The sequence below is a fragment of the Hipposideros armiger genome, unplaced genomic scaffold (genome assembly GCF_001890085.2).
Source record: "Hipposideros armiger isolate ML-2016 unplaced genomic scaffold, ASM189008v1 scaffold_182, whole genome shotgun sequence".
Taxonomy (NCBI): domain Eukaryota; kingdom Metazoa; phylum Chordata; class Mammalia; order Chiroptera; family Hipposideridae; genus Hipposideros; species Hipposideros armiger.
Window position 1 is genome coordinate 282,910 of NW_017731532.1, and position 14,312 is coordinate 297,221.

The 14,312-nt window shown below is 40.4% G+C and overlaps 1 protein-coding gene across 1 annotated transcript in view; it reads left to right on the forward strand.

Annotated features, from left to right (window-relative positions):
* Positions 1-852: 852 nt before the first annotated feature.
* RASGRF2 (Ras protein specific guanine nucleotide releasing factor 2) overlaps positions 853-14,312 on the forward strand; it is a 227,353-nt gene continuing 213,893 nt past the window's right edge. Inside the window, exon 1 of the mRNA XM_019652583.1 lies at positions 853-1,678. Within this exon, the coding sequence (XP_019508128.1) occupies positions 1,391-1,678 (288 nt within the window). The 5' untranslated portion in view covers positions 853-1,390. The remainder of the gene's footprint in view (positions 1,679-14,312) is intronic.

The window sequence follows — 14,312 nt, forward strand, 5'->3', positions numbered from 1 at the left end:
ACTCATTAACTTTCACCCTCATTTTATACACAGTGAAAGTACACAGGGAAAAGTCAATGTTGCCCTATGCAAAGCCACCTGGTGACTCTAGCTACTGCCATGGATACACATTCCTGGATGAGTGTGAGTGCATGGATGTGGCAGGTGAGTGTGCTGTGTGAGTGTGTTTGTGAAAGTGTATGAATCTGTATGAAGTGTATTTGTATGATTGTGAGTGCTTGTATTTGTATTTTCGTGACTGTGTTTGTGCATCTGCCTGTGTGTTCATGTGTGTATGCATTTATGACTACTTGCCTGTGTACGAGTGTGTGTAGGACCGTGCATGTGTGCGTATACATGTGTTGTATATGGGTATGTATTTGTGTGTAGTTTGTATGAGTGTATTGAGTGCAAATGTGTGCATGTGTCGTGTGTTTGGATGAGTGTGAGATTTGTGTGTGTAAATGTGTGTGCATGGGTGAGCGTATATTAGTGCCTGTGTGTGCAGTTGCCTTGTGTGTATTTGTATGTGGGTTTGTGCTTTTGTGTGTAGGAATACATGTTGCGGGTATATTTGTGCATAAGTAATTTTCTGTGTGTATAAGTATTTTGTTGTGTGTGTCTTTGTGCAAATGTATTTGTATGAGTGTGTTGTTTGTGACTATTTTTGTGTATGTGTATTCTTGCTTGTATGAGTGTCTAATTGTGCAAATGCAAGCATTTGTGTGTTGTGATTGTGCGCGTTGTGTGAGTGTGCATTTGTGTGTATGTGAGTATATATAGTTGCATGTGCGCGCGAGCGCGCGTGGGGGCGGGTGTGTGCTGTCGCCGCGCGCCTCCACCCCCCTACAATCCGCCCCATCCGCACGGGAGCAGAAGCAGCGGCTGGAGCCGGGCTGGCGAGGGAGGGACGCGCGCCTGAGTGAGCGGGCTGCGCCGCCGGCACCGCCGCGGAGCCGACTTTGCCCTTTAAATCAGTCTCCAAGCCGATTACAGCTGATCTCCCACGTGACGTTTTACCTTCTGTCTCCTGGAGCGACTTGCCCGAGGACAGTCCTCAGGGTGCCGCGCATCGCGCCGCCCCAGCCCGCTTCGGGGGCTCCGGCACTCGCAACTTTGGGCGAAGCAGCGGGCAACCCTGGTGCCCTCACGGGGCCACTGTCCGCGCGGGCGTCGGTGGCTTCGCTTGGGCAGGAGCGCGGCGGTCGTGGAGGAGAAGGCGCCTTGGGCGCAGCCGGGCGCCCCTCGGACCCGCGCGGCGACGCGCCCGGGAGGCCGGCGGGGGTGCCCTGTGCGCAGCGTCAGGAAAAGGGGGCGCCATTCGCCAGCCGGGACCCGAGCGGGCGCACCCTGGCGGGGAGCCGGCCAGGAGATGGCCGCCAGGCAGGAGTGAGCCTCCCGCGCCCTCACCATGCAGAAAAGCGTGCGCTACAACGAGGGGCACGCCCTGTACCTGGCCTTCCTGGCCCGAAAAGAGGGCACCAAGCGCGGCTTCCTGAGCAAGAAAGCAGCCGAGGCGAGCCGCTGGCACGAGAAGTGGTTCGCCCTCTACCAGAATGTGCTCTTCTACTTCGAGGGCGAGCAAAGCGGCCGCCCGGCGGGCATGTACCTCCTGGAGGGCTGCAGCTGCGAGCGGGCGCCCGCGCCGCCTAGGGCTGGTGCCGGGCCCGGCGGCGCCCGAGACGCGCTGGACAAGCAGGTACCACGCGCCCCACCTCTCCCAGGCTCCCTGCTTTCGGTCGCGGCTCTCCCTAACTCTTCCAACCTCAGAGGTCTAGGGCTCCGCCGCGCGGGGTCCATACTCGAGATCCGAGATTCCTCTGCGGCGTCAGGGGCAGGATGTCTCCACACGCCTCCCCATCTCCAGCTCCCTTCTCCTCACTTCCGTGTAATCACTGGGAATAGGCACTCGGCGCTGTTTCTTTTTGCGACCCCGACAGCGGTCGGCTCTTTCCCGCTTCATTGACAAGCATCCGTTGCTTCTCTAGACCGTGTTCGGAAGGATTTAGTATGGTGACGGGTGTTGACACCTGTTGGATTTAGATCGGCAAGACCGAACTAACTTATTTCGGAAAGTTTGGTTTCTCGCCTATCCGGCTAGTGCGTGTAGGTTCTTTGCATGCAGATGTTTGTGCCAGACACAAGCAGGGCTCCCGGGACAGACAGGCACTTTCTGTGGGCCATTTTCAATCTGTGTTTGTAGTGTATGTCAATTTACCTCGCTAACAGTTGACCTGCTGCGTCTAATTACGAAGGTAAATGTGTATCCAGTTCCCTCAGGATTCATATTTGGTAGCCACATTCCTGCTATGTTTAAACATGTGGGCATTTAAAAAGACCACTTCTGTGCACTTTTAAATGTATGCTTTGAAAACGAATGTGACCTTTTTTATTCTGGGTCATAGTTTTATGAGTTTTGCTGTGTACGTACTCAGGGAGGAAAAATAACAAAAACCTTTCTAGATTTAGTAACTCTGGTGCCCAATTCCTGCACATGAGAAATTTGTATTTTTTTCAATCATCATTTGGTTATTAAAGTTAAAGCAGACTAATTTTATGCTCCCAAATGTTCTCACTTCGCTACTAGACCTCCATCTTGGGGGAAAAGAAAAAAAAAAAAGAGGCTGATGGTCTTCGCCGTTGCATATAAATAGTTCGCAGCTGTATTTTCCGTGCAAGTTAGACTCAACAGCTTCTACAGCAGACCAGCGAAGGTGGCAGCGGGAGGCGCTAGAGATGGAATGATGAATCAGATGCCTACCGAACCCCTGTGGGCTCATGAAACAATGTGTACAATTAAGAGGAGTTAAAACTACATTAACCCTGAAGTTTAATTTTTTTTTCATGTTGGTTTCACTGTAAATCATTAATAGACTAAACTAATTAAACTTGTTAGAAGCTTATCAATCTGAAATTTTAAAAATATGCCCTTTGGTTTTAAGGGCATGTTGAGGGTCAATTGATTTCCAGTTTTGTAGCTAAAGATACTGGAAATACAAGTTTAAATTTTGTCATGAATTTTAGAATTTATTGCAAGCGGAAGGGTTTTGAGGAAGCAGACTTTTTCTTTTTCCTATTGATGAGATTAAAAAAAAAAAGGTATGTGTTCCAAGGCCCCACAGAAGCCAAAACTAAAGAGCTTTTAGGTGTTATGTCTAATATGAAATAGGGTGCTTTAAATTACTCTGAATATATATCACTGACTTAATTCCAAATTATCTTTTCTCTTTTTATACTAATATCAGGAGATAACCACTTTGTTTTGTTTTGTATTGTTTGAGCTGGGGGTAAGGAGTTCTTACCTGTTGCAACTTATATGGCTGTCTGTCAGTTAACATTCTATGAAAACCAACATTTTCCTACTTGGGACATATCTGGACTCTCCTCTGCAGGACAGTTTTCTTTACATCACACTTGAATGAAGAATCGTAACCTCCAGATAACTTGACTTTCCTGCCACTTTCTACTGGCTATCTTAAACAGGGCATCCTATGAAAAAAAATTTCTGTCTATCATACAAGTGATGAATATTTCTCCATCATTTTATACATCTCAATCATTTTATACATCTCTAAAGAGGTTAGAAATTAGAATCTTTGGTCTTGATAGAAAAACTGAGATGTAGAGAACAAGCTTTGCAAATGGATTAGGAGTTGGACTGGGAAATCTGACAAATTTTTGTCTTCTGTTAGATATGCTTCTGTGACTTGGGTTAGTTTAGCAGATTCATGCTTTTCTCCAGCACTGACTGCCTCTCTGGGTGTGTTTGAAGAATTAAGGGAAAGCTGTGCAGTTAAGAGAGAAGAATAAACATTCTACTTTAGGTCTACAGTTTACGCAGTGGGTTCCCTTTCAGTTAATTTGTGTTGCTAATGTGCTCTCATCATCTCAAGCACATAGATTGCTGCACCTGTGAAACTAGCAAGGTGGAGAGGGTGGATGTGAGGCACTGAGCAGGGACTATCTCAAGTTTTGCTCCTCCAAGTATGCTTCCGGAGCTTTCCACATAAATATCCCATCAACCCCATTAACATGGAAAGTTAGGGTTTGAAACAGGACTTAGGAGGCAGAGTGGGTTTCCTTTACTAAGTTTCTGTGTGACTTCTTTAGGCAAATCTCTTAACGTGTCCTTTGTGTTTTTCTGTTAATGAAATCTGTTTCTTAAGATGTAAAAATTAAGAGTTTGGCTAAGATGATTTCCAAGTTGCCTTCCAATAACGACATCTCCTGTTTCTAAGGTTATAACAGACAGTGTGAGAGGATGTGAAAGATAATTTCACAAGATTTAAAGATTACCAGTCTCTATAATAAATACTGCATCTGGCAAGCTAAGGACAAGCAGGCGATTGAAGTGGACATTCGGATGAATCAGTTAGGTCAACAGATGTGCAAACCTATAGTCATCATTGCCTGAGACAGAGACATTCTTATTCACCTTGGAGAGCCATATATTGAAATGTCATTGACAGTTGCGATAGTTGATACAATTCTTGCTATAAAATTTCTCTAGTCATTCTTGCCAATTTAAATTCTACTCCTTCAAATCATTTTAAAATTGTAATTAATTGTGTTTTTAAGTAAGTTATAAAGAAATGCCCATTGATTAGCTTCATCTAAATAATTCAAAGTAAGTTGATCGACAAAAGAAAAGAATTAAGTTTTTTTTAATCACTTTGTCTTAAACTGTTAAGAAGAAAACCAAAAATTGTTTTTCACTTTCCAAATGTGCCTAGGTTGAAGGAATATTTGCATTGCTTCATTTTTAAAATAATGTCCCAAGATTTCACTTGGGTAGGTCCTTGGGAGATTGCAAGACTCTCTTATCAACCTTCCGTAGTGGCTACTTCTTAGAGATAGTTACGGTGATATAATCAAAATGAGTTCAGTTAAAAAATTTAAGCTGTGTTCCTTTTCTCAAAAATGTATGTTGTTGGTACTTCTTTCTAAGACAGCTCCATTTATGGAAAGTGAAAAACTTACCTTTCATTCCAGGTGAAGGTGTTTCAGAAAGAAGGGCATTTGCATTTGGTAAGTCCTTTTATGCCCCAGGCTTGGTGTTACCCTCCATTATCTCCTCTGATTTGAACCTCATTTCAGCTCTTGGAGATTGGTAGGTTTTTGTTTGTTTGTTTGTTTTGTTTCGTTTTTACCTCTGCTAACACTGAGGCTCAAAGGGTTCTTGGGAGATGATCAAAATCCTACTCCAAGTATGAAGACAGAATAATCTTGAAGACTGCCTTACCTAGGAGACTATTTAAATCCACTGAGCTTCAAGAAATTTCAGATCTGGGTGGAATGGGGGTTGGGGTTGTAGTATGTGAATCACTGTTTTGTTTATTCTTATTTTCCCTTTACAAACTACGTAAAGGGCATTTGTGATTGTTGAGAAATACAGTTGCAGACCATTACATTCTCAAAGAAAAATGGGATTTATGCTTAAACAAACAATGTTACATGGTATTCACTTACTTCAGTAGGGGACCTTTAAAATATTTGCCCTTAGAGTGACAGGACACATCTCAGTCAGCCTGGTCTGCTTAAGAATCTGGAGAGCCATCTTTATTCTTATTTTTCTGGTACTGTTAAGTGTTCTATTCCACCGGATTTCAACTGTTTTTATGAGAAAATAGTTCCTTAGTTCTAGATGTTTCAAGTGTTAGATACTTGCCATATTTGTGCTGAATAAAACATGTTGATTTAATTTTAAAGGGATTAAAGGTTATGTGAATTTTCCCTGTCACCTTATTACCAGCTAGTCATTTTAGCTTCCTTAACTTGACCACAAGCAGAGGATTTTAATCATTTTATTGAATTAGACAGAGCTTCACACAAGCCCTGAAATATTTGTGGAGGATAGGGAGTGTGGATGGTATATTTTCATTCTAGTTCATGTTGTTTAATTGATGTGTAATAACCAACTCAATATTTTCTCTTCAATCATTGCTTATGGAACACAAATAAAGGGAAAATGGAATAAAAATCTTATAAAATATAATTTAGTGAAGAAAAACTTAGACGTTGTAGTCATTCTTCGATTTAGACGTAAATGAAGAAAAATAGTTTATGGATTAGCAAAATTTAGTTATTTTTATTTTGACTACACTAAACCTTACTATTTATATTATTGTACTTACCATTAGGAATTCAACATAGAAAATCTATCTTTGATGTGACATATGCACATAAAAATATATTTTTATTGTGACAAGTATCTATCTGTGTGTTTTAATAAGTGAGAGCTAAATGGTGGAAATATTTGTGGTGTGATAACATTATTTTTTCCTTCCTTGAAGAATTAAAAAAATCAAGATATATTTCTTTTCTTGGGCAATGATAAGTCCTAAAGCAAATGTGATAACCAAATATTTCTAGTTTTAGCGAGCAAATGTTAATTATTTGTTAAAACAATTTTTCATATTGCAGTTTGTGTAATGCAAATTATATTTAAAGGGTGATTTTGTATATATTTTCCAATAAATATCTATTCTACAGTCAACATACATAATTTTAATTTTGTTGAATACAAAAACTTAGTCTTAAAATTATTTTGTAATGAAATAAACCAGATTGATAAACAATATGGATTTCCTCAGGTCTTAAATTCTAATTTTAGAATTTTAAAATACTTTGTGTTTTTATGCCTGTTCATTTGGCCTATAAGGAAGAAATATGTGTATATCTGGATATGTGTTTGTTGAGTTTAAATGTTTAATTAAGCATTTATTATACAGTTATATATGTTGGAGTTTACAGAGTTTTATTTGTACCATTAATATTTCAAGACATGACAGTTGTAAACCTAATCTGTCTACAATTTGGGTAGCTTTAGTTTTTAAGACTAAGGATGTGTAATTATTCTGTTAAATTAATCACAATATAAATTCCTCTCTGAAATTAGTGTCCCTTAATTTAAGACTATAGATAATAAAATCTTATTTTATTATATAATATATATATAATTATATATATAACTATATATAAAATTATTATATAATTTTATTATAGATAATAAAAACTGAAATGATATTTGTTAGGTATCAATAATATTTGGTTATTTTATAACATTGGGCCATTACTCTAAAAATTAACAATTTATTACAAAATTATTCATTACATTTCAATTGGAGTAATTTTCAAATATTGGCTAATTTAGAAGTTATAAATACATTATTTTGGCTCCACCAAAGGGTATATATTAGCATTTTGGCCCAACAAATTCAAACATAACTGTGTGTATATTTAGGAAAAAAATAGTAACAGGTTTTTCTTTTTTTATTTGAGAAAATATTGATATTTGTAGGTGGAATGGAGATGCAGAAAGCACATGTTCTCACAGTTTTCCTTTTTGCTAGCACTTGAAAAACATATGATTCAATGAAAAAGAAGAATTCAAGTTATTTTTCCTAAACCTCCTCACAGTGAATGCAAAATGCCCCAAATACACTTTTAGGGAGAAGGCAGAAAACAAAACAAAGCAAGTTTGAGTTGAACTGTGTTTATTTAAGTAGTATTTCTTTTCTTTTCAAACTATAAAGGAAGAAATGAGAAAGTTGGGGAGGCCTGTGTAAGCATAGCTTACAGCATCAGAGTAGAGCAAGTTAATGAAGGTTAGAATTCTAATAAAGTCTGAGAAGTTACAAATAAAACGATGGTAAAAAAAAAAAGCTATGCTTAAAAGTAAAATTTATTGACCCTTTCGTGCTTTGATTTTTAAAATGTAGGCCACAATTTCTTTGATTATCTCTTTCCATACTTACCAGTGTGATATTGCTGAGACCTATGTGATGGAAACAGCAAGGATCTGAGGGACTCTGGTTACTGGCACTTGGCATTCTTTTCAGGTTTCCGAAATGTTTTATTTTGTTATTGTCTGATTTAATTTAGACAATGCCTGATTCATTTCCTGAACTGTACTTATGAGCCCATGCCATTTGTGTGACTCATTTAAATAGTGGGGTTAGTGCTATCGGATAGAGGGGCAGTAGGGAAGTAGGAAGTTTCCTGGGGTTAGCAGTGTGGGGATGGGGTGGTGCTAACCTGGCCTAAGGCTCACTGTGTAACATCATAACTCATTACAGAAGTCATGGAGAGATAATGTCAGTGGTGCATAGGGACAGGAGGCCGCTCGTATCCAATACAAACGTCCTCTTTTAACTTGAAGTATGTCACTTCCAGGTCAGATGGTAGTATTGTGTGTGGTTCAGCTCAGGAGTTAAACTGCGGGGGTTTTAGCCTTGACTCAGATACTTACCAGATACATGATCATGAGCGCTTTCTCTTTCTAAGCCTGAACCCCTGCCTGTATGATGGGGATCATGATAGTACCTCCATCATCGGGTCGTCTCGAGGCTCATAGGCAGTAGTCCGCGCCAAGCTCTTAACGTAGGGACTGGCACATTAATAGTCAGCGCATTTGTCTGCTGGTGTTTTTATTACCCCTTTCTAATATAATTCTTCTTTGACTTTCTTCTTTTTGTTTTCATTACTAGGGTTACTCAGGAAGTATTTTCCTTCCTTCTGCTTTAAAAACTACTTTTAATTTAACTCACGCAAAGTAGAATAGTTCAAGGAACGCCAATATACCCATCACCCAGCGTCAAGAATCAACTTTCTGCTTTTTTGTTATCTCTGTTTCCCACCACACTTTTTTTTTTTAGGACTATTTAAAAGCAAGTCCCAGATATTGTATTATTTCACTCACAAAGAAGGAAGTTTTTCCTTTTTGGCATAGCCCTTGTTTGGCACTAAAGATTGAACTAGATGTAGCTCTGAAAAGAATGATCTGGGAAAGAGCTTGTAATGTGTTTCTGTTTTAATGTGTGTTATAATGCTTGTATTCTTTTTGTCTCTTTGATATCATTATGAAGGAAAAATGTTAAGACAGTAGTTATGAAAACATACAGGTGGTAGAATTCACTTTTCAATAAGTTCTGGCATATTAAATCTTAAAAAGAAATTTGAAATCAGTTGTTTCACTATGATCTTGGTATAAAGGTGTTTTCATGATTTGTCCTCATCCCAGGGGAAATTAAATTATCAGGATTCTCTTAGTAAGGGATCTTCTTTTCTTTATTGAAGTTCATTTACCAAACTCTTCTAGCCGCAGAGGGTCAAGAATGAGTGCTTCTCCCTCTGATGCCATTAATGGTTCTTCTCACTCAGGATTTTACAGTTTTGCAACAGCAAAATGTTTCATCCATCTTTCAGAATCAATTCTGAGATCCAACAGCTAGACAATGTTATTTTAAGGCAATTATTAAGGATTCATTAATCAAGTGTGTAGTTTGCTTTTTCTAGTGTTGCTAAACTTTTCTAGGGTTCATTGGTTTCTGTCATATGAATATTTACTTTAGACTCTTTGATTGTAAGGGGGAGATATGAACTAAGTTGTCTTAAATAATGGTCATCTCTGTGTATGGTGGGGACACAGTGGGAATACTGTAAGGCAATATGGCGGCAAGTCTCCTTTAGTGTGACCTGGCTGTTCTTTGGACATTGGTACTGGCTGACCTGTTTTTCAGCGTGTTTATGCCTTTTTGGTTCCTCACTGCTTCTGTTTTCTCATAGCTTCTGCTTTCCCTAACTTCAGGCTGCAATGCCCTTCATGGTACGGACTCAATGTGTCGAGGGCCCTTTCTCTCTGCCTTTTTATTGCTTCATTTGCACTGCAGCATCTCTTATTCACTCAGTATATTCAGGCTCATTTTCTTGTGAAAGGATCAATTTGGCTCAGTTCACATTTAGGGGCTAGACAATACCTCTGGCCTCTGACCAGTCCACGGATTGGCTGTCAAATAGCAGGGGCCATGGTAAGGGAGTTATCAAGACATGAAAAGTTTGGGTGTGATAGATATTATTGACATGTCTAGTGTGTTCATCAAGCTGGTTCGTATTATTTTCACCAAGCTACTATTCATTATAAGCCACATTCTCTTCCTTCAGTGGCAGTTTTACACCCTCTCTTTATCAATAAGATCTTTCCAGTAATACAATTACTTCTGGTCCTGATTGACTTCCTGTATTGCTTAGGGTTTGTGGTCATATTTTTCCTAACTTTTTAAATATTCAAACATTATTTGAACACTGTTCTTTTAACAATAAATTAAATTAAACCTATTTTTTTTAAGCATAGCACACATACAGAAAAGTGGACAAATCCTAAGTGTGCTGCTTGATGAATCTTCACAAAGTAAATATATTTTTATGAGCAGCACCCAGATCAAGCAATTGATATGATCAGCCCTCGAGAAACTAAACTCATGGCCATTCCTCTTCACTACTCTCAACCACGGGGAGCCACCATCCTTACTTCTAACACTAGGGATTACTTTGGCATGTTTTTGAACTTCAGCGTTCTTATACTCATGCTGTCAGTTCTCCTTTGTGTTGGGCTTCTTTCCCTCAACATCCTATTTTTAAGATTCATCCCTGTTGTTGGGTGTTGCAGTTCATTCCATTTCATTTGTTTGTAGTATTCTCCTGGATGAGTATACAACAATTTCCTTTTCCATTCTTTATCGACTATTGATGGACATTTAGATTGTTTCCATTTTGAGGCTATTATGAAAAATATAGCTGTGGAAATTCTTGTACAAGTCTTTTGTGAACGTACATGTATGCATTTCTGTTGGGTATATACCCAGGAATGAAAGTGTTGGTTCATAGGCCATACATATATTCAGCCTCAATAATTACTGCTAAACAGTTTTCCCAAGCAGTCATTTCAGTGTGTTCCCACCAGCAGCATATAAGAATTCCAGTTGCTCTATGTCCTTGCCAACACTTGGTATTGTCAATAATTTTCATTTTGATCATTCTATTGGGTGTGTAGTAATATCTCCTTTTGGTTTTTATTTTTATTTCCCCTATAATGAGGTTGAGCACATTTTCAAGTATTTATTGACCATTTGATTATTCTGTTTTGAAGTGCTTGTTCAACCTTTTGCCCATTTTTTGTTGAGTTGACTTGGCTTATTGATCTTTAAGAGTTTTTTTTAATATTAGGTTAAACTATGTGAATTGCCATTTTTGTACATAAAAAATGACTGAACATCAGCATTTCATATTGTTCATCCTAATACATATGAAGACATGAGTCCTTTGTTGGTTATATGTATTGCAAATATTTTCTCCTACTCTGGCTTGCCTTTTTACTCCCTTAAAAGTGTCTTTTGACAGAGAAATTTAAAACTTTAATGTAAGCTGTCTTTCTTTTCCTTTCTGGTATCTGTATGCCCATGAAATGGATGGGGATGGGGACAGCATTGAGAGGTACTTTGCATGGAAGGTGCAGGAGCTGGGGTGCTCCCCTGCTGCTCTGTGGTCAAAGCAATCAATGGACCCCGAAAGATGCAGCAGTAAGTAAAACAGAGTGCGCTTGCAGTTGTTCTGCATTGCCACATGGGGATGTTTTCCCTGTGGAGGAAGGCTCCAGGGGCAGTTCTGAAAGATAAAAAATAGTAATGATCTTACCTTCCTCATACTTCCTGGGGTTTGAGGTGTTCTCTCCCCAGATGTTGCTGGGTTGTTGCTCTTCCTTTAAAAATGCATACATATATATGCACCAAAAGACTTGTACAAGAATTTTCATAGCAAGGTTAAAATCTGGGTGTCTCCTTCCAGTAGCTCTAGCTTCACTTTAAAAAAAAAATTAGGCCAGCCGAGTGGCGCGATGGTTGGGAACTGGCTTGGGATGCCAGAGAGCCCCGGTTCGGATCCCACATATGAGGGCCAGTGATGCTGTCCTCCGCAGCTAAGATGCTGGGCGGCAGCTCGACCTGGAGCTGGGCTGCCGTGAGTCGCCGGCGATGGCATAGGCTGCAGCCCCTGTGGCAGTGGGTTGCCATGGGCTGCCGTGTGTAGCCAGCAGCCAGCGTGAGCGGCCAGCAGCCGCAGTGAGCGGCCGTCCAGAAGCCGGCGACTGATCAGCCTCGCCAGGGAGGAGCGCAATGATGGTGCCAACTTGGGCCGGTGGGGCAACGTCCTCCACGGCTACACTGAAGAACAAAAAAAAAAATGACAGCAACTTGTCTGTTCTCCTTCCCCCAATTCCCCAGCACTGTTCCCATCCCCCCAATTCCTCAATAAAAATCTTTAAAAAAAATTAGTTTCAGGTGTACAAAACAATGTAACAGTTAGACATTTACACCCCTCACAAAGTGATAACCCCTCTCCCCCAATCTACTACCCTTCTGACATTGTATATAGCGGTTACAATTCCATTGACTCTATTCCCTACGCTGTACTCCACATTCTGTAACTATATATATAAAATTATACTTGACATTCCGTATTTTTATTCAGTCATCCCAACTCGCACCTATACCTTTCATCTGGTGCAGGAGGGGCAAGGGAGCTTTCATAATACTTAACCAGAATTAAGTTTGAATTCCTGACAACCCCCTTTGTTTATGCTGTCTCCTGGAGGGCATGCCAGCAAGGGTGGCCTGGGGTTGCTGTTAGGGAAAGAAAAATGCATCATGTTTGCAATAGTCAAGACAGAACCCTCAGTTTCAAAATATGCCTATAGAATGCCCAACATATAACCCTTCCCCACTTTGTCCTGATCTTTATCCAGGAAGTGGTGAAGAAATGATAACCCCTTTCTTGGAATACCTGCATTCAGTGACCAAACGGCCTTACTAACGTGTATGGGCCAGGAGGGAATGATGGAGAGAGCTGGATGATCAGCCCATGCTGAGTATGCAGATGAGTTTCAAGGACCCAATGGTGAGGCTGGAAACAGCTAACCAGTACCCTGAAAAAGTATCGACAGTGGTGAGGCAGTGCTGATAATCCTGAGAGGGGTTCAAAGGTCTGACATAGCCACTCTGCCAGAAGCGGGAGAGGTAATACCCCGTGTGACATGGTCTCACCCATTGTGAGACAAATAGGTCAACTTTTGGCCATCTTCCCTGCTATGGTAGCCTCTGCATTAGAAATCAGGAGCTTGGTTCCAGTCAGTCCCAGTAGAGAACCACCCCTTCCCATGGGCATTCCAGACTTCAATCAGCAGCCATGGCTTGTTCCCAGGTTCATGTTTCCAGAGAAGGGCTCTTTCATCTGCCAGTCTGTAGTTTTCCAAGTGGCAGACCAAACAGCTGTGCCATCGGCAATGGACCAAAAGTCTCAGTCCTGCCCCCTGACCACAGCAACTACATCTGCTTTTGCTTCTGCACAGCTGACAATGAAGCTGAACAGCCACAAACTTCAGCGTATACCACTGGGTTTCAGTTCATCCAAACCATTAGTGAACAGGCCCAGACACTTAGGAAATCTCTGTGAATTGAGGGCCCCATTGAGTTGGTGGCATTGCTTCAGGTAGTTGAGCAGATGAAGAGTCCCCCAGAGAGATGCTTGCTACTTTTTTTTTTTTTAATGTAAAGCCAAAATGTTGTTGGGGCCAAACCAGCTACGTTCTTGAATATGTTTTGTTTGTTTGTTTGTTTTCCATTTGACAAACAAAGTTTGGCCCTTCCTACTTTGTTAGTTCTTTAGCCTGAGTTGTTGATTCATCCTAAAATGGAATTTCTGGTTGGAAAGTTACAAGGTCCTTTTGGGTTAGTTTTGACAAGGACTCAACAGTAAGTTAATAGTAGCCTGTATGCCTTGTAATTTTGTTTGAATGCTGGACATTGTGTATGAAAAATTCAAGACATAATTTGAGGCTCTGCACGATGTTTTTCCTTCAGATAGAATTTACTTTTGCTTTCTTGCAGGCATTAGTGTGGGGGTTATGTTATATTCATCCATTCTGGGATTGAACTAGTGAAACATAAGTTTCAGGCTTTGTGAGGAATTGTCTATTTCTAATTTGCCCTAATTTCTAAAATTTAGCCTTTCCAGGGTCTTATCTGTAATTCCAGGTATTTACAAATCCCCTTACCCTTTGGTCTCCCCCAAGTTCCATGGGACTGCCAAAAACTCAATGCTGGTGAGTAAAATAACTCAACACATAGCCTCTTAGCTGCTGCTTTCTGCTTGGCCTCTTAGTCTCTTGGTTCTCTACCACTTAGAAATTGGCAAATTTCTTGAGAGGAACAACTTCCAAGACATCAAACTCCCTAGTTTACTTCCCTTCTCGAAGTTCTCTTTACTTCTTAGGTTCTGGCTGTCTTGTTAGCTCACTGATACTTTGAAATGGATTAGTTTTTATGTTGTGTCCAGCTTTTCTAAGTGTTCTTAGTGTGTGCATGGTGGGGTGGAGTAGGGTGGGGTGCGGGGAGGGTCTGTGACAGGATACTTGGCTATTATCACTTAGCAATGAGGTTTTTTTTGTTTTTTTTTTAAGATTTTATTGGGGGAATTGGGGGAGGGGAACAGCACTGGGGAAT